Source organism: Labrus bergylta, chromosome 5, assembly GCF_963930695.1.
Source record: "Labrus bergylta chromosome 5, fLabBer1.1, whole genome shotgun sequence".
NCBI lineage: Eukaryota > Metazoa > Chordata > Actinopteri > Labriformes > Labridae > Labrus > Labrus bergylta.
Window position 1 is genome coordinate 22101312 of NC_089199.1, and position 19234 is coordinate 22120545.

General features: G+C 43.2%; 1 protein-coding gene across 6 annotated transcripts in view; it reads right to left on the reverse strand.

Annotated features, from left to right (window-relative positions):
• The window catches only part of LOC109981732 (plasma membrane calcium-transporting ATPase 1), a 99202-nt gene that overhangs the window by 25359 nt on the left and 54609 nt on the right, over positions 1 to 19234 (reverse strand). For 4 of the 6 annotated variants that reach the window (XM_020630657.3, XM_020630656.3, XM_020630659.3 and 1 more), the window contains exons 7-15: positions 18968 to 19003; positions 12211 to 12393; positions 9405 to 9619; positions 8983 to 9225; positions 6729 to 6970; positions 6409 to 6646; positions 3683 to 3862; positions 2781 to 2868; positions 2464 to 2570 (exon numbers count right to left, since the gene is read on the reverse strand). In XM_020630657.3, the coding sequence (XP_020486313.1) occupies positions 2464 to 2570; positions 2781 to 2868; positions 3683 to 3862; positions 6409 to 6646; positions 6729 to 6970; positions 8983 to 9225; positions 9405 to 9619; positions 12211 to 12393; positions 18968 to 19003 (1532 nt within the window). The remainder of the gene's footprint in view (positions 1 to 2463; positions 2571 to 2780; positions 2869 to 3682; positions 3863 to 6408; positions 6647 to 6728; positions 6971 to 8982; positions 9226 to 9404; positions 9620 to 12210; positions 12394 to 18967; positions 19004 to 19234) is intronic. The other 2 variants (XM_065955190.1, XM_065955191.1) reach the window with 1 other exon arrangement.

Sequence of the window (19234 nt, forward strand, 5' to 3'; positions counted from 1 at the left end):
CAACATTTATCTCCTCTGCCTGCGCGGTGTGTGACAGGCACGAGAGCGGGGGGGGGGGGGGGGGGGGGGGGGGGGGGGAGAGAGACAGAGACCAGCTGCTTGACTTTGGGGTTTACTGTCGACAGAAACATGCAAGAGTTTCTTTTTAATTGATGTTGTTTGAGATTAAATCTTACCCAGCGACCTCCTGGTCTCTCCTCTCTTCTCTCTCTCTCTCTCCTCTCTCTCTCCTCTCTCTCTCATCTCTCTCTCCTCTCTCTCTCTCTCTCTCCTCTCCTCTCCTCTCTCTCTCCGAGTTTGACACTTGAATGCTGCTGAAGTGTGCAAAACTTTACGCAAGGACGTTTCTGACCCAATGAACTAACGGCTTGTTAAAAATAAAACAGGAACCGTGAAGAAGCTGTGATCTCACTCTCTCTCTCTCCTCCTCTCCTTGTCTCCTCCTCTCCTTGTCTCCTCCTCTCCTCTCTCCTCCCTCTCCTTGTCTCCTCCTCTCCTCTCCCCTCTCTCTCCTTTCTCTCTCTCCTCTCTTCTCTCTCTCTCCTCTCTCTCTCCTCTCCTCTCTCTCTCCTCTCTCTCTCCTCTTCTCTCTCTCTCTCCTCTCTCTCTCTCTCTCCTCTCTCTCTCTCTCTCTCCTCTTCTCTCTCTCTCTCCTCTCTCTCTCTCCTCTCTCTCTCTCTCTCTCCTCTTCTCTCTCTCTCTCCTCTCTCTCTCTCTCTCCTCTTCTCTCTCTCTCCTCTCTCTCTCTCTCTCCTCTCTCTCTCCTCTCTCTCTCTCCTCTCTCTCCTCTCTCTCTCTCTCTCAAGCTAAACAGGCGATAATTAAACTGGGACATCGGGGTGGTAACTGAACGTTTTTCAAAGTGTCTCACATCAGGACGGGGAGGTCGTGGCTTTAAGTGTGACGTGTTTGGTCTGACAGCACAGCAGCTGCTCCGCCGCCTGCAGGAGAGCTCGGTGTTCACATGACTTTGTCACAAAATAAAGGTCACAACAACAACAACAACAACAACGACAGGCAGAGGAGGCAGCGGATGGTACACAGCTAATCATCAATCCTTGCTTATTCATATAATCAATATTATATCCGTGTTGGACTTGGGTCTTTTTGTTCATGTTGAGTCTTGGCTTTCACGGAGCATAACAGCATCTTCTCCATGTTCTATAATACACACATGTTCTGTTTTGACATTTTGACACTACAGTTCCCATAATGCTTTGGGTGATGAAACCCGGGGGTCAGTGAGTTCGCTGGTCTAATCGAGACCAGAGTGCTCAGAGGCAGAGACATTTAGGCCCTTTTTCAAACCAACCCGTCCCCCTCCGTGACGTAGTGCACTCTGTTAGAGGTAACACTCGCAGCTGAATGAAGTCCCCTTCATCAAGGTGTGTAATTTCATAGAACAGGGTGTCCTAAATTAATGCAAAGACAAGGATAATATTGTTGAACACCAGAGCAGCAAAAAGTGTATTTTTTTGTTGTTCAATTGAGATTTCACAAAGACATCAAAAGTAGAAAAATAAGAAATAAATATTAACAGCGAAAGGTTGTACGTGATCCGAAAGTCGGCGGTTTAATAACCCACTACCACTCCCCGCTAATTGGTTTGGGACGGACTTAATATGGCGGACCCTCCGCGAGGACGTGCAAATGGAGGGGTAGTGGGTAGGGAGAGTGCGTAGTGGCTGGTTTGAAAAAGACCCTTGGGGATCGAGACCGAGTGAAGACCAAGACCATGTCACCTCATCTTGAGTGCAGGGGGTGTGTCACTCACTTAGGCCGCTACATCAGGAAGGTTGCAGCAATAAACGGGAGGGGGGGGTGATCAATCTATAAATGAATTGAAGTTATTTGTTGTTTAAGAAATAGAGATTTCCTTTTAATGACAGTAGTGATGTAAAAAAAAAAAAAAATCCTGAATACCAATTCAGGAGTCCGCTCAGTCTGAGGCCGATACGAAAATGCTCAAAAAATGGTCGCCAAGACCGAACTCGAGTACTACAACACCAGTAAGTAGTGAAGCAGTCCAGTAAAGGACAGTAAAAGATCAGGAATCAGGATTTTGATTTATTTGGATGTCTAAATAGCTGTGAGCAGGTTTCAGACTGATGTTAACTGAATATTAATGAAAGTATAAAAGACAGAAGCAGCCTCTCTGTTTGTTTGTCTTTGGAGAATAATCGCAGTAGCGCTGAGGCAGAGTGTGACCTCACTCTGCTGATGAACTGAAGCCTCTAACTTAAACATTTATTGATTTCTTCTCCATTTCACAGCCTTCCTGATGAACCCCGGCACAGGCGTGACGCTCGGAGAGAAGACTTATTTTCATGGCTGCATTAGAGACGCAATCAACTCAAAGGGTTTTTTTTATTTCCTTGGTAATGATGCAGAGCGAGCTGAGGCAGCAGATGAGGAGAGGAGGAGAAAACAAAGGATAAGAAAATGGAAAGGGGTTCTTCTTACCATGGCGAAACCCACATCGGCCTTTTTGAGGGCGGGGCCGTCGTTGGTTCCGTCTCCCGTCACCGCCACCACCTGTCGAGTTTCTCCCACCGTGCTGTCGATGATTCCTGATCAACAGAGCGGGAAAAAAACAAAAAGCAAATCTTCATTTTAATGACGAGACAGGAAGGACAAATGAACGCTCTGCCAGACAGAAAAAAATAATAATTACAAACAGCGGAAAGTATAATTCAGAGAAAAACCCTCTACCTCTGAATCCCAGCCTCCCCCCCCCCCCCCTTAGAGTAAATACAGAACCTGCATTAGGATGAACCCACCTTTGACCAGAGTGTGTTTGTCTGTTGGAGATGAACGGGCCAGAACGCGAAGTTTGGGCCAAACTTTGTCCAGACGCTCCTGCTCCACCTGAAAACGTCAAGAAGGAAGTTTCATTCAAATAATCTGTTTATTAAAATACATTCACAATGAATAAAGCCTCGCACTTGAAGATAGAAATACAAAGATTTACTCAAAGCCACTGGAAGTCTGAACTGAAATATTAAACATTTCTACAGCATGTGATATCATCTACAAAACTCTGAGTGAAAATAAACATTTATAACTTTTACAAAACCTGGTTCAAAAACATTTCTCAGGACTGTGTGGGGGCGTGGCAGCTCACGTTTTGATTGACATGTGTCATAACGCAGAGAAAAGGGTCACAAGGTTGGTATGTTGTTGAATATCAGCTAACCGGTTATCTCCTTGTTAGCCTACCGGAACCAGTAATGTTTCATCTATGCTTCTGATTGGCCAACGCGGCTTTACAGTTAGGCTTATATCGTCGCCTTTCATGTGGACAAAGATGCTTTGGAGAGGCTGAGTGTGAAGTGTTTAATAAAACTTGGAGAACTTGTCGTTAATAACACCCCCCCCCTTTAAATCAAACTTTCTCCCACACAGCTGCGGTAAAAACCTGCCACACACACTCATGGTGAATGCACTGTGTGTCTCCATGGGCACCGAGTCAGAGACTTGTGCAGGCTCAGTTATGTGACCTCATCATTCAGTCTAAACTCTGCAGACACTCTCTGTGGCTGGGTTTATAAACAGGTGTGTGTGTGTGTGTGTGTGTGTGTGTGTGTGTGTGTGTGTGTGTGTGTGTGTGTGTGTGTGTGTGTGTGTGTGTGTGTGTGTGTGTGTGTGTGTGTGTGTGTGTGTGTGTGTGTGTGTCTCTCACCTCTCCTTGGTCGTTTCTGATCTGCTGGTTGAACTCTTTACCCTCGAGACACAGGAAGTCCTCCCCGGGCAGCAGGATGCCACACTTGGTGGCGATGGCGCGGGCGGTGTTGATGTTGTCTCCGGTGACCATGCGCACTGTGATGCCGGCACGCTGACACTTGGAAATAGCCTCAGGTACCTGCAAGACATTCAAGTTTTTTAGATCTTAAAAACCTCAAATTGAATAAAGAAGTCAGAGAAACTTTTTCCCACTTTTCTTTGATGATTTTCAAGACAGGGACACAAAGGCAGCTTCAAACAGAGTGAGTCTGAAGGTGACTATTTCTAGAAGCTTGCCATGATAAATCAGAGCTGCAGTCACATCTCGAGACGCCGGGATGTGGGACTAAACGTGTGCCGGAGAATCCCTTTGTCGCTGACACTGCAGAGCTCTGTGAGGAGTCCATGTGGACAACACAGCAGCAGCGGTCAGTGGACAAACAGAAAGCTGTCAGCTCAACAGGAGGCTCAGCTGGTGTTTTATGGAGAGCAACGGGAGTTCAGCGTTCCCTTACAAATACATTCACACTGCAGAGCTTTGAGTCATGCAGAGAGGAGTGACCTGCCGTGAGGACGGCAAGAAAAGGGTCACTGACATCGGAAACATCTCCCAAAGCCCTTTCATTCTGGACGTTTATGTTTTATTATGGATATGCGTAAAGACCTCCCTGTTCACCTGTGCAGAGAACAATTGGGTAGTCACTACACCTAGCAACACATCTACAGCCAAAAGCTATGTTTCTGATGCTAAATGCAGGGCTCATTGGGTTACATAAATGTCCTCGCTGTTGTGTCACCCTTAGACAGAACAGCACCAGCAGCATATGACTATGAAGCTGCTAAGAGACATTTCAAAAGTAATCGGAATTTAAACGGGCAGCACCACAGGTACTCCTCTTCCAGTGGAGCTGACCTGCTTGTGACCTGACTAACGTGCTATATAGGTAACCACAAACAAAAACACGCCTTGATGTTTCTATACTTAAAGGCAGGGTTGGTAATTTTCCTCTAGATCAACTTTTTAAGATTTTTGTTGAAATTGTCTTTAGGTCCTGACATGTGTTCTGGAAAAGGCTGCCGCGAGAAACCAATTTTAAGAACTAATGCAAGCGATGAGCTGAGGTCCACTTCTGGAGCAACGGCGCTCGTGCATGTAAGTGAGGGGGCGTGGCTTTTGAGGGATCACAGAGGGGAGGGGGCGGGTGTAGACGGGGCACTGAGGGAATGCTACTTTCAAAAACATTCAAAAATGTCCAACCCTGCATTTAATCTTCACTTCCTCCAAGTCCCCTTTCTCCCTTTTTATCTTCAGTTGTATTTTCTTCCTGTATTTCCTTTATTTTCCGATGACTTTCTAACCCACTCTCTCATCCTCCTCAAACGTCTATCACATTTCCACACAATAAAAAGCTGTCAGAGTGATGTTTCTGGTCATGAGCTAAACTTGTGCACATCACACCTCAGTTTGCTTAGAAATAACCTGTGAGCTGCAGAGCGCCTCCTGCTGCTCGCCGGTTATTTCCATCCCGTCTCTGATCTTGGTGCTCTGACATTAAAGCAGCAGGCAGCAGCGAGGCTTCCTGCGCTTCATTACAGGCTTCATTTAACTCATCGCAGCATCACAACTCTGCACACCTGAACGGGACAGAACGTGGTAGATGTCTGTCATGGACTATCGAGTTTTTACTCTCACATCCTTTTTTTTTTTTTTTTTTTTTTTTTTACACAAATACACTTTTCATGTATACGAGCAGCCGTCTGATCAGCTCACATTTCCACTCCATGATGTCTCGGTTTCCTTTCAAGAATAAACTGAACTCAAGTGAATCTGTGTCATGTGATGGTTGACTGGGGCAATCAACCTGCACCTGCCTGAGCCATTCAAATAATAAGAGACATACTGCAAATTTAGAAATGATGCAAATCCAAGAACACATGCAAAAGTCCAAAATAAGAGCAGAGCCTGAAATGTGCATCAAAAAGCAAAAACAGGGCGCGCTGATGGCGCAATGGTTAGGGCGCGCGTCCCATGTGTTGAGACTCTCATCTCGAGCGGTAGGCCCGGGTTCGCTTCCACCCGTGGCCCCTTTCCGCATGTCATTCCCCGCTCTCTCTCCCTGGTTTCCGACTCTATCCACTGTCCTCCCTCTGCATTAAAGGCACGAAAAAGCCCAAAATAAATCTTAAAAAAAGGGTAGCAAAAACAGCAGAACATACTAGGACTCTCAAATGATTAAAAAAATCTATAAATCGCTATATATTTCAATAGTTAATTGTAATTAATCCCATCTTTTACTGCATGTTTGAAATCTTATTTTAATGTGCTTTGATTTTGATTACTTTACTTCCTGTTTGGATACAAACCTGCTTTTATTTTGTAGGAACTTCTGTCAGCAAAACAGCTGAACAAGAAAAAATGCTGCAAAACCATCAAACCCAGCAGATCTGCTCCAGACCTGTAGGGGCGCTAGAGTGAACGTCTTTATTATTCAGCCAATTTGATCGTATCATATCATAGCTTATCGTAGCATATGGTAAACTGTCTTTGTCAGGACTTCCATGTGTCAGAGATTTTTAATGCTCTGGATGGTTTAGTTAAAAATCAATAAATAAAACCTTTTTATCTTTAAGACTCTTACCTGACTCCATCAATCTGAACATAACCGTGTGAGATTGTCTGCGTACCTCGGGTCTGACGGGGTCCTCGATGCCGACCACGACGATGCAGGTGAGCTCGTTCAGGATGTCGTTCTCGCTGTCCCAGTCCGGCTCTCCGGCCTCGGCAGGAAAGTCCCTGTACGCCACACAGATCGTCCTGAGCCCATCGCACGCCATCGGCTCGATCACTTTACGCACCATCTCGTCACGGTCCTTCGGCTTGAAGATTCGGGGCTGACCCTGCGCGTCCAGGATACGAGAACATCTGGAGGGGACGTGGGGGGGGGGCATTAGTTAGGGTCAGAGGGGTCTTCCACATCATCAGATTATTTGACCTCTGTTCTTACTTCCTCAGGACGATCTCCGACGCTCCCTTGCTGTACATCCTGTAGCCTCCGTCAGCGTTCTTCAGCACGGTGCTCATGGACTTACGGGAGGAGTTGAAGGTGTACACCTTGTAGAGTTTCTCTTCAGGGATCTCATCTCTGATTGGCTGGTAGTCTCTCTTCAGCTCCAGAACCAGGCCGAGCAGAGAGCACTCCGTCTTGTTGCCGACGTGGCGAGGAAGGCCGCCTTCTTTCTCCGGAGGCTGAGAGGGGACAAAAAGGTTCAGATTCAGGAGCACAGATCACGTCTGCCTTGGCAGCGGCTCCATTGTGTGAAATTGATTTGAAAGCGTTCGGAAATGTGACTTGAAAATGAGGAAGTGGGTGCATGATTGAAAGTCTCATGAAGCGTCTAAAAAAACAAAAAACAGACTAAACCTTCATGAAAATAAAATAAACTCAATCAAAATGCTGCTAATTTATAATATTAACACAACTCCTTGAAGGTGTGGCCAATAACATTTAGATTGCAATCTGTCTTCTTCTGCACGCAGCGAAGGCCGCTGTGCTAATCTGTGCTGTTCACACAACAGTTAAATCTGGAGGAAAAAGACATCCTGCTTTCTGAAAACAATTCACCTGATTGGCTACTGAATTGTTTCAGCGCATATATAGTTTCATCTCCTATTCAACTGATTTTAATTTATTCTATTAATATTTTTCCATTCTTTAAAAAAAAAAAAAAATCCATATTATTTTACAATTATTTACTTTTTTCTTGATATTTATCATATCTTTCACCGTCTTGTTTCTTGTTTGTCCCTTTTTGTGAAGCACTTTGGGCTGCATGCTCTGAAAGGTGCTGCAAAAATAAACTCAACTTGATTTGAGTTATCATCAGTGAGTCCAGGACTCGAAACTTAAGTCTGACTCGACTCTGACTTTTGCACTAATTTATTTACTTGTTGAGTAATGTGATATTAATGTTGATATTGTTTGTTGTGTGTCTGAACTGACCAGGTGGCTAATGAGTTTCTCTGCTGAGGGTTAATGAAGTTTTCTAATTTTATCTCATGACTCGGACTCCAGCATTTACTGCATTCTGATCTGAAGAGGAGGACTCAAACTTTCAAACGTTTTTGAAATGATTCTAATAAGACCCTACTGATTTATTTAGTTTGGAGTCAAGGCTGACACGTGTTCCTTCTCGTGCCGTCTTGTTCAGCCATAGTTTGTGTGTCGTGAAGATGTGTGGATTGCAATCATATATCACTGTGGATTGGGCTACCAGGGTTGTAAAATTAGAATTTCTCATTACTAACAGGTGGGTTGCAGGTATTTCTGAGTTTATTAGACACCTGCTGCGATCCCACCGCAGCACAAACGATTAGTGCGTCTCCCTAAGAAGGTAGCGGTGTGCATTCATGCACGACGAACACCACAGTAACTTCATTAATAAATAAAATCTCAGGATCGTTCAGAATCTTATATTAACAAATAGAAACATGTTTTCTACACATCCAAAATGGTCCCACACAGTCAGTCGAGGTTCAGTCAGTTAAATGGTTTGGAGTGAAACAGCGGACCTCCGTCAGAGCTGTGCTGCTGCTTCTATTTAGACAAAGAGGGGCCGCCATTTCTCAGAAAGAGACAAAAACTCTCTACTTGACCTTCAAAATGCGGATATTTTTGGTGAAGAGTGCATTAAGTCCATCTCTCACTTTTGTGGGTTCTAGACATAAACGGTAAATATTAATGGATGAAGCCTGAGTGACGTCACCCATCTGTTACTGTAGGGGGCTTTGGAGTCCCATCGATGGTAGTCGCCATGCTGGACATGCTGTCTCAGCCTATTTTTCCGTCAAGCTAATGACAGGCTAAGAGCTGGAGCTGAGGCGGGTTTTAAGACTCTTGACAAATCGTTACATCACTCCCACTTGTCAGTCAGTTCAGCTACACGCCTTAAGGTGAATAAAACAAAACGGACGAGTAATCAGAAAATTCCCCCCCTGTACAGTGTGTGCTGAGCGAGACGTGAGCATTTCTAACAGGCGTTTTTGAATGGGTGTGTATGTGACTTCCTGTGCTCCTGCAGCCAGCCTCTAGTGGACACTCGAAGAACTGCAAGATTTTGACCTTCCACATAGGCTTCATTTTTCAACACCGGAGGTTACCATGGTTTCAGACTGTCTTTTAAGGTGAACGTTTTAGATAAAGGTGTTGTGTTGTTTGTTCATGTTGCAGTTTGATGCGGCTCTGACGACGGCGGTCTCACCAGGATCTTGGTGGTGTAAGCAGAGTTGATGGAGATACTGTTGACCATGATTTCCAGAGTCTCAGGTTTGATGGCGTCAGGTTCAGGAACAGTTTTGTAGTGCGTGTCACCGACGTACGCCTGCACCACCGTCATCCTGTTCATGGTCAGCGTTCCCGTTTTGTCCGAGCAGATGGCCGTGGCGTTTCCCATGGTCTCACAGGCGTCCAGGTGACGCACCAGGTTATTGTCCTTCATCATTTTCTAAAATATGGAAGAGAAGGTCAGAGTCTGAGGTTAAAACCAAACGTAATCTTGCTTTGAAGTTAATGAAATATTTTGGTAATCAAATCTTCAGCCAACACGCCATTGTCTTTCACGTGGCGTTCAAACTTCTTTAATCTCAAATTTCCCAAAATGCCCTTTGCTTTAATCTTTCCTACCTTGACAGAGTAAGCCAGAGAGATTGTGACGGCGAGCGGCAGCCCCTCTGGAACGGCGACCACGAGCACCGTGACACCGATGATGAAGAACTTCACAAAGTACTGGATGTAGATGGGGGTGCACTCGGCTACCCAGGAGCGTCCCTGAACCGCAAATGTGTCGATGACGAAGTAGAGGATGAGGATGATGACGGTCACAGCCGACATGATCAGACCTGCAGAGCGAGCAGAGTTTAATACAATCCATCAATATTTCCAAGTCCACCTGTTTCAGCCGAGTCACTTTAATACTTTGAGTTTCTATCGCAGGTTTAAATTTGAAACAGTGTGATAAGCTTCTTTTCCCCACATTTTTTCAATCTTTGCAAAAGTTTTTAAACATCTCGTGGTGCATTCAGGAACCCTTTATGTCACCTAACTCATGGAAGTTTGAACAAGAAGTATTGACAAGTCAGATTAACTTCAGTGACACAAAGTAAAAATAGTAAAAATGTGATTTTGATCGTTTTAAAATAAGTTTGCAGAGAAGTTTCTTTCTGGACAAAACATCTGAAACATAATTCATTTAATTTAAATATCACTGCTTTGATTCTGTGTGCTTTGTTTTGCTCTTAAGGGCTAAGACACTTTGTGAATAACTTTCATCTTTAGTCCTAACTTTGAGGGGAAATTCTTAGAAAATGTCAAAGAATTTTCTTAGGATTTTGTCACTAGGAGCAACTTTAAGAATTCAGGAGGTTTCCTGCCCTCAAAGTTTTAGGGCCTCTTACATCTTTATTCTATTTTTGTGTTAATTAAAGTCAAATTCCTGGTCTGTGTAAACTGACTTGGCAATTAAACTGATACTGACTCTTGCAGAGATTTTGCGAGTTTAGATTAAAAAAAAGTCTGTCTATGTCAGCAGGATATGACAGCATCCTGAGTGTAGAACAGATCCAGATGAGTTCAGGTGAAACGTGTAAAAACCCACAGCTCGCGTTGCTCTGCTTCAGTTCTCCTCTCAAAGTGTTTTGGCCCAATTTATATTTCCGCTCAGTTACGAGTTATGAGTTTATTACTGAAGCTGTCCTGAAAGCCCCTCAGTGTATTAAGGTCAATTGTAATGACACAGAAAATACGGCCAGCTCCGGGATGATTCGTGTTCCCGATAAAACATCTATCCAATAACAGTGAGTGCAGTCTGACCCTCAGATTCACCTTCAATCGTCTACAAATCGGTTTACTTCAGCGGGGACGGGCTGACCAGACGACCGAAGAGGCGAGACAGAACTCAGAGTTAACCTCCAACGTCAACTGTTCAGAACATGTTGACGTTGTGAAATATTACCTCAATAACAATCAGGTCAAATGTGTCACATTGACATTATTACAAGCTGAACTTATATATATATATTTTAAGTAATATATTTGGCTTTATTAGACAGGACAGCTGAAGAGAGACAGGAGCACAGAGATGACATGCAGCAAAGGCCTGAGGCTGGATCTGAACCCACGGCCGCTGCGATGATGAATATAGCCTCTGAACATGGGGCGTGCATCCTAATGATTTGGCTATCGGGTGCCCTGAAGCTGTACATTTGTAAACCTTTTGCAACATGCCACATGTCTACACAGGACAAAAGTTCCTCAGTCAACAGAGATTAATGGAGGGGAAAGTGACTTTGCAAAAGGACCTCAACACTAAAATGTTCACATGCTAATGTTTGCATGTTCAGAGGGGAGACAGCATCCTGCATGTCATTTCCTATTTCTGTGTCACCCTTGTTTTTTTTTTTTACAACTGCTCAGCCTGTTCAGGACACAGCAGCAGGTTCAGAGAATAATCAACGGATGAGAAACGTGAACGTGATCTCTGATTATGTCACTGAAAATCAGACTCCGATGATGCTAGAACTGTTATAAATGCATTAGTGGAGAGCGCACTGGTGCCTTGCTCAAGAGTTACTCCTGGCACCTCTCTCCAGCTACCAGACCAACTTCCATGTTTTAGTCCTCACCGGGAATTGAACTAGCGACCCTCCGGCCAACCACAAGTCCCTACAGACTGAGCTGCCGCCACACCTACACCCTCTTAATTTATTTTTTATCTTATAAGACCCTTTTGTTTACTTACCTCTTTATTCCCTAAAACAAAGTGGCATGCTAGTGAAAGGTCAGTGATTTTATTTCAATATAGTGTACATATACCCAGATGTTGTTTTTTACATCAGTTTATTATAAAATTAGGGAAATAATGTGGAGTAAACAACCTCGTCTGTAGAGCCTAGCTTCTGTACCTGCACTCCGGCCGGTCTCTCCTTAAAGGGGACCGGCGTCTCCTGTAGCTAATATACTCACCATTGACAAGTACTTCATACAAACTCACTTCTCATAAGAGCGGTTCAGTTAAAAAAGCTCATATTTTGTTGAGGCAGAAACCTGTGATATACATTACTACATGATTGATAGTGTGTTTTCTTTCCGAACCAGATTTAATTTTATTGCATTATGTTTCAAACATGTTCTTTTTAATGTAATCTATACGTAATGACATGACTGATCGATAGAGGGTGAATTATTTCCACCTTTGAGTTTTCGGCTTCCGTTTTTGTGCTTAGTTGGGCTGAGGGGTCTTTTTTTCAAACATAGATATGAAACTGATGAGACCAATGTGAGGAGTTAGTGTGGTTGTGTGTGTGTGTGTGTGTGTGTGTGTGTGTGTGTGTGTGTGTGTGTGTGTGTGTGTGTGTGTGTGTGTGTGTGTGTGTGTGTGTGTGTGTGTGTGTGTGTGTGTGTGTGTGTGTGTGTGTGTGTGTGTGTTCCTTACCAGCCTTCCCGATCTGCACAGCCAGTTTGGTCAGTTTGCCCTGCAGCACCGACTTCTCCTTCTTTGTCACGTTGACCTTCTTCACTTGCTTCACCTCCTCTTTCTCCTCCTTCTCCTCAGACTCGGCGGCCTCCTCGCTCTTCAGCGGCTGGATCTCCAGGGCGATGCCGTCCTGGGTTTTGGCTGGTAGGAAGAGGAGGAGGAGGTAGGGGGGTAAGGAAGTGGTCAGGGAGTAAAGGGAGGAGGAAGAGGAGTGGACAGAGTAAAGGATGGGATGGAAAATATTTTTTTAGGAATGAGAGGAAAGAGAGGAAGGTTTTGGTCAGGATCAGGGGGGCAGAGGATGAAGGGAGGCAGGTTTTCAGGTTGACAAAAGGTAAATGAATAAAATCAATAAATAATAACACAAAAAAAAACAAATAAAGAAGGAGGGGCAGGGTTCAGGAGCGGTTTGGGGATGAAGGGTAGAGAAGCAGAGAAATTGTTAAAGACTTTGTCTGCAGGGAGAGCAGAAAGCGGCCGGTCGTTTTTACTCAGAGATCAGAGAAAAAAAAGACCTGTGATATTTATCTTTAACATGGTGACCCTTTAGCTGAATGCAGGAAGCAGCGATTTATCATTTTATGATCACACAACATTCATGAAAAGGTCCAGGTAGCTTTCAGAGAGAGTCACAGACGAGCTGGGAGCAGCAGATCAGAACGAAGAGCAGCAGACAGAACAGAGAACAGCAGAAACAATGGAGAGGATTTCACCCCCTCTCACACACACACACACACACACACACTCACACAAACACACACACAAAAACACACACAAAAACACACACAACTCTGTGTTTATTTCACATCAGAGCTCAGAGTTTGGAGCTCTGAAGCCTGACGTGGCGTCTGCTCTCGCCGGCTCTGCTCCTCGTTTGCATAAACAAACTGTGTATTTGCATTTCACTTCATCAGCCGGGATCCTGTTTGGACTGTAACACTGAACGTGGAGCTGTTTGATCTGTCGGAGCTTACACTGAATCCAGCTTCCACGGCTGTTTGTCGTATTTCCATACCAAAGAAATGTGAGCAGGTGATGAATGGAAACAAGTTTTGATGCTGTTTGTCCTCATGAACCTCTGAGCAGACAACACCAACTGAAAAGCAGAGGATTTGATCTGATATATACTCATGGTACGTTTTGAACGTTTTAACACTGGAAATGTTCTGATTGGGTCGTTAAAGTTTTACACAAATACTCAAACATTGTCCACCTGCTAACTGTTCATAAATCCCTAGTGTGGAGTCACTGCTGGTAACAACGCCAACATCACTTCTGGAACCAACAATACCAACAGATCATGGACATAAAGCAGCGGAAGATTCCTGGATGACAGAAAGAAATTATAGTGTTTGCCGATAAACTCTGCAAAAGAAGATCTTACCAAGAAGTTAATCATTTAAATCTGACGATGGTTCACTGCTGCAGGACCTGAACCTACTTTTGTCTTTGCTAAGTCGTCTAAGTTACGATCCAGGTGATTCAGTAAAGGTTTTACATTCGCGAGTTTCAGCTGAAGAAACTATCACCGGAAGCAACCAAAAGAAAAATAATCAATCATTTAATTTATAAAATAAATTCAATCTGGATTAATTTCAGAAGTTTTCCGCAGCGAGTTTTGAGCAGAAAGTTGGATCTGTATTTTAAAAAATAAGCTGACTGGACCTCATGCAAGAACCATTTCTACAGACAGAATGTTTACCTAAAGGGACTTTAAAAGGATTTATCCTGCTGCCGGATTCACGTGCATTCTCACGAGAGATGAGACAGTTGTGGAAGAAGCTTATTGAGCTATGCTGCACACATACAGCATGTTTTACAATTTGAACGGGAGGCTGTGAGGCTTAAAGGCTCAGAGTCTGGTGTATACGGTTTAAGGTATTTAGGTGTGCAGGACAGTTTTGTGTTATAGTAACTGAAGATGTTTTTAGTGAGGATGTTTGTATTCTGCCTGTGTATTAAGGGTTGTGGCTGAGATACTGTGAGACTTTAAAAATGCTGAACATGAGAATGTTTTGTCCTTGAACAGTCGGTTAAAAGTACCACGCCTATCTTTTGTATGTCCCCTCAATGCATGTAAACCTTTTTGAAAAGCTTGTTGTTTTAAGGTACTATATAGGAAGATATGCCTCATGTTACATTAGGCTGTATGATTTGCATTAAGGTATTGTTGTTCTCCACATTTACAGATGTGTGGGGAGAGAGGAGGTACTTGAGACCCCCCCTCAATCTATTGGCTCATTGCTCAATCATACAGCATAATTAATTAACACCTCTATTACAGAAGAAAATATCAATGCTCTTACTTTGTAAATCGACTTGACTTTTAAAAGCATGACAACTAGTTTTGTGGTAATTAGGCTGTTGTTGTCTATTGATTTCCAGTTATAGGGCTCCTTTTTGTTCCTGTGTGACATTTCTGAACGTTTGACTTGTAAACAAATGTAGTAGAGACAAATGAATATATTACACCACTTTTCTCTATCTAGTTCAAACAAGAGATTTATGACCAGGGATGTTTGTACACTTGCTTGAACATACAGAAACCTGATGATACTAAATGGTTCCTGCATGATGCTCAATCTCTCTAAAAAAAAGAAATCTACTAAGATAACACACATTTCCTTCCAACACAGCAGTCATATTCTGCAGAAAACATCAACAGTGAGCTTCAGGATCTTCAAAGAATTGTGGATGTTACTGCAGATGCAGGAAATGTATATTCAAAGTGTGGAAATTAGATTTTTCTGACATAATTATTCCAAAAACTTCCTCCGCCGTCATCAACTCTGCCTTACTTTTCTTCAGGTTCTTAAAAAGCTCCCACACAGAATATTTTGCCAAAAGGGAAGTAATGATTTCATGACTCAGCATGACATTTACACGATCTGAATGTGGGTGTCAAACCAGGAAGCTGTGGAGCTTTATGCACATGGTCCACTCTGAAGACAAGCCACAACATAGAACTAACTGACACAGCTTCACATGAACAGGACTGAGACCCACTGACCAATCACAGAACTGTAAACAGGCGCAGCACTGAACCATGGGAGAGCGCACGGCGGGCAGAGGGAGGGGGGTGTCTGACAATCAAAAGAAGCAAGTCAACAAACAGAAGACGAAATCAAAGGATCACCCCAAAGAACTGAAAGAAACGACAGCGATGCAGAACCACGACAGAGAGGAACAGAGGAGGCTGCAGAGCTGTGGAGGCTGCAGGAGACTTCAGCAAGACAGAAAAATAACAGAAGAGGGAGAGAGTCAAACAGTGATTACAAGACAACATGAAGTCCTGAGCAACACCCTGCAAGGAGGCAACAGTGAGAGAAATGAGGAGTCAAAGGCGAAAAAAAAAGAAAAGAAACTGAAGATACACAAACGGAACAGACGACAGCTCACAGCCCAATAATACTGCGAGGGTGCAACTCCCACACACACCGACAGCCTCGCTTCAGCCAAAAAAACAGCGCTGCACTTTTTGCTTTCTCATATTTATTATCAGTTTAACTAAATGTTAAAACATGTGGTGGGAAAACTGACGGAATAGAATTTAGAAAATTCACTATTTCTTACTTTGCTGATTTACGCTAAATGCCTGATAGCAGTTCAAGGACAAAACCTTCCTTTCCTAAAAGGCCTTTATTACGACTCATCTGCACTTTAGTGCAAGTTTAAGTCAAGGCGGATGCTTCCCAATACTTAAAAAATTATCCAAGAATCTTCCATGTAGTAAGGCATCTACTTATATACTTATTCGCTTAATAACGACTTTTAAATCAATGTAAAACAAAAACAATTCCTTTTTATTTTTGCAACCAAAAGTCAAGACTTACAACATTCGGGTCGTCAATATGTACACTTCTGAAAGGTGTCTAGAGCTTTACTTCTTCTATTTCATGCTGTATTATAATTTTTTTCTTGCAATGGTGGGGGGTCTTTTGTGGCTTTATTGTAGAGCTAGGACAGCGGATAGAGTTGGAAATCAGGGAGAGAGAGAGAGAGTGGGGATCGACATGCAGGAAAGGAGCCACAGGCCGGACCTGAACCTGGGCCACCAGCCTGGAGGACAATAGCCTCTGCACATGCAGCGTGTGCACCAACAACTACACCACCGGCACCCCATTTCATGATGTATTAAATGGGGTATGGGGGTAATGCGTGGGCTGAGAGTGTGGTTTGCACCATCCTGTTACAATTGAGCCAAGGGAAAAACAAAAATTGCAAGAAGCATTCACCTTTTTGCAAAAAAAGCTAAAATAGCAGATGCGCCAATTTTGCAACAGAAAGCCCAGGTTTTCATCTTTTGCATTGTTACGTTACATATATGTCGATGATGTTATACTTATGTTACATGTGGTGACAGATAATCCTTATGATCTAAATAAAAAACTACAATAAACTACTTCTTATTTTTGTAGCTGAACACCTAGACTTTGAATGTTTTAGTGAAATTTATAAAAGACATAATTTCTTTCTATTTCTTCTATTTTGTGACGACTTAAAAGGGAGGTGGGGTAATGTGTGGGCTGAGAGTGAGGTTTCCATTGCTTGTGGAAATGCAGGAAGCATTCGCGGGTTTTCTATAGAAAGCCAAGGTTTCCATCTTTTGAGTCATTGCGTTTCGTGTGCAGATTATGTTATAGCTTATGTTACATAACGTGACACACTTTCATTATTTTAGTGTTAACTAACGATGTCCCAGGAGATTGTGGTGAACTGATAACTGTGAAAACAATAATCCCAATGGGGGACTTTTTCTGTTGCTGAGGACTGTAGCTTCATGAAATACTTGATTTGGATCCATAATCTCTATTGGCTGATAGCAAAAGCAAAAGTATTAATTTCCAAATTGGAACTGAAGAAGTTGGACTGCTGCATCTGTGTAGATAAGAACAGTAAAACTTAAGTGAATGTTCAAGGGCTTAAAGCGACCAATAAGCAGGATATAACTCATACGTTTAGGATAAGACCTCTAAAAGCCGCAAAGACTTCCTGGCGACTGTCAGTGTTTCAGCAGCTTTTGTTCTCTTTGTGTTATTATTGGAGGTCATCCGTGACTTCTGCTCTGTGAATTATTTCTGCATGCTAAAGTGTGATGAGCGTCCAAGAGCAAGTAGTGTTGGTGTGTGTGTTTCTGTGTACATCAAAAAGCATTCTGTCTGCAGCAGATGCTCCAACCATGGGCGGTCGGAAGGGGGGGGAGCCATGTGTGTTGGTGTGTGTGACAGCATTTGTGTGTGCGTGCTGAGACAGCTTGCAGAGGAAGTTGGACATGTGTCGGATCACACGGGACACTGAAGACGGTTGGCTGGTAGAGTTTGGAGGTTGGAGCAATGATGTCATCAACACAAACATACAGTCGTCAAATCGATTAAAAATTAAATATTTAAAGGCACTGAGGGAACGTTTGATTTCTCCACAGGGACACTTGTGAAGGACACCTTAAAGGTCAGACGTGTGTGTCTGGGTGACCCTCACAGGGGGAGATATATTTGTGTCTCAGAGCGTAACGGGACATTTAGAGGGCAATCAGAGTTTTTCTAAGATCATAAACTTAAATTTATAGAGAAACTTTTATCACTTAAAGAACAATTTAATTAGAAACACTAAACAAAGTGTTGTTAAGTGGTCATAAATACCAATATTTTTTGTGCATCTAATACCTACCAATACTAGAAGAAATCCTCTCAAATCTAAAGGCATTTTAGTCAGACTCTAAGAGATTATTTCCCATCATGCTCCAGGTGGAAAAAGGCAAGAAGACAGTGGAGCAGAAATAAAGGCAGCTGCTATTGTGTGTGCAGCAATTAGCATTTTCTGCACTGCTTGAGGCCTAACATTAGCGGGTTTAGCATTATTATAGTTAGCGGGTCATTAGCAAGGAGCTACTTCCAAATCATAATCACGATATGTGTTGAGTTTAACGAATACATAAAGATGAAGAAAAGATCTCAAGAAGTATTGAGATCAAACCACCCCACTTTTTTCAGATAACGTAGATTTCATGGAGATAACTTACAGCGATTTAAAGAAAGATAAATCATCGTCGGACTGCATAATATTGTGCACCTATTTTGCTCTTCACAAGGAGCTTGAGCAACATGTGAGTGTTTTCTTAACTTTAAACTAGTCGACGAGTCTGAATTTAAATTTCTGTTTAATCGACAGGGAAACTAGTCGATAGGAACATCGCTACTTGAACAGTCACAGTGTGTCAGGTTAGCATTAGTTAGAGAGCAAAAGACCAAAAATTGAAGTGTCGCAATTGTGTACCAATGTGAATATAAGCTATAAACAAACATTTATGGACCCATTTATAAATATTTTTCTCATCTCACACAAAGTTCTTCTCCAAGTGATAAACTCTATAAATCATCATTTATGTTGTTTCAAAAACTCTTATCCCATTCTGAAAATGCCCCCACATGCTCTCAGAAGTTAAGTGAACAAATATAATCCCAAAGTCACCCATGGCCGTTACCACAGTAACTGTGGATGCTCTGATTGGCTGACAAGGACTTGCCGGTTGAGAGTTGCACCCTTTCACAGGTAAAGCAAGGCGAGAGAACGTCCCCCTTTGAACAGCAGAGAAGGAGCGAGAGAGAGATGGACTGGACACCCCCCTACTGCCGCTGGGTGGAGGGTGAGGAGGGGGTGAGTAACAGGGAGGATGGAGGGACAGAGAGAGGGACAGATGGATGAATGGAGGGGTTACCTTTGTTGCGATTTTCGGGGGGTCCTTGTTTTTTACCTGTTCGGACAGAGAGAGAGGGCGGAATGCTGATAAGATGGCTCAAAGGAAAAATAAGATCAAAACAAACTGAGGGAGAACACAAAGTTCAAACTGATAGAAACCCACAGGTGTGTGTGTGTCGTGTGTGCGTTGTGGGCAGGAATGGACCAATCAGAGGAGAGAGACACAAGACTTCTGGCTGCGGAGAACCAACAGTTACACTCTTCTGCAGCAGACCTTTTTTTCAAA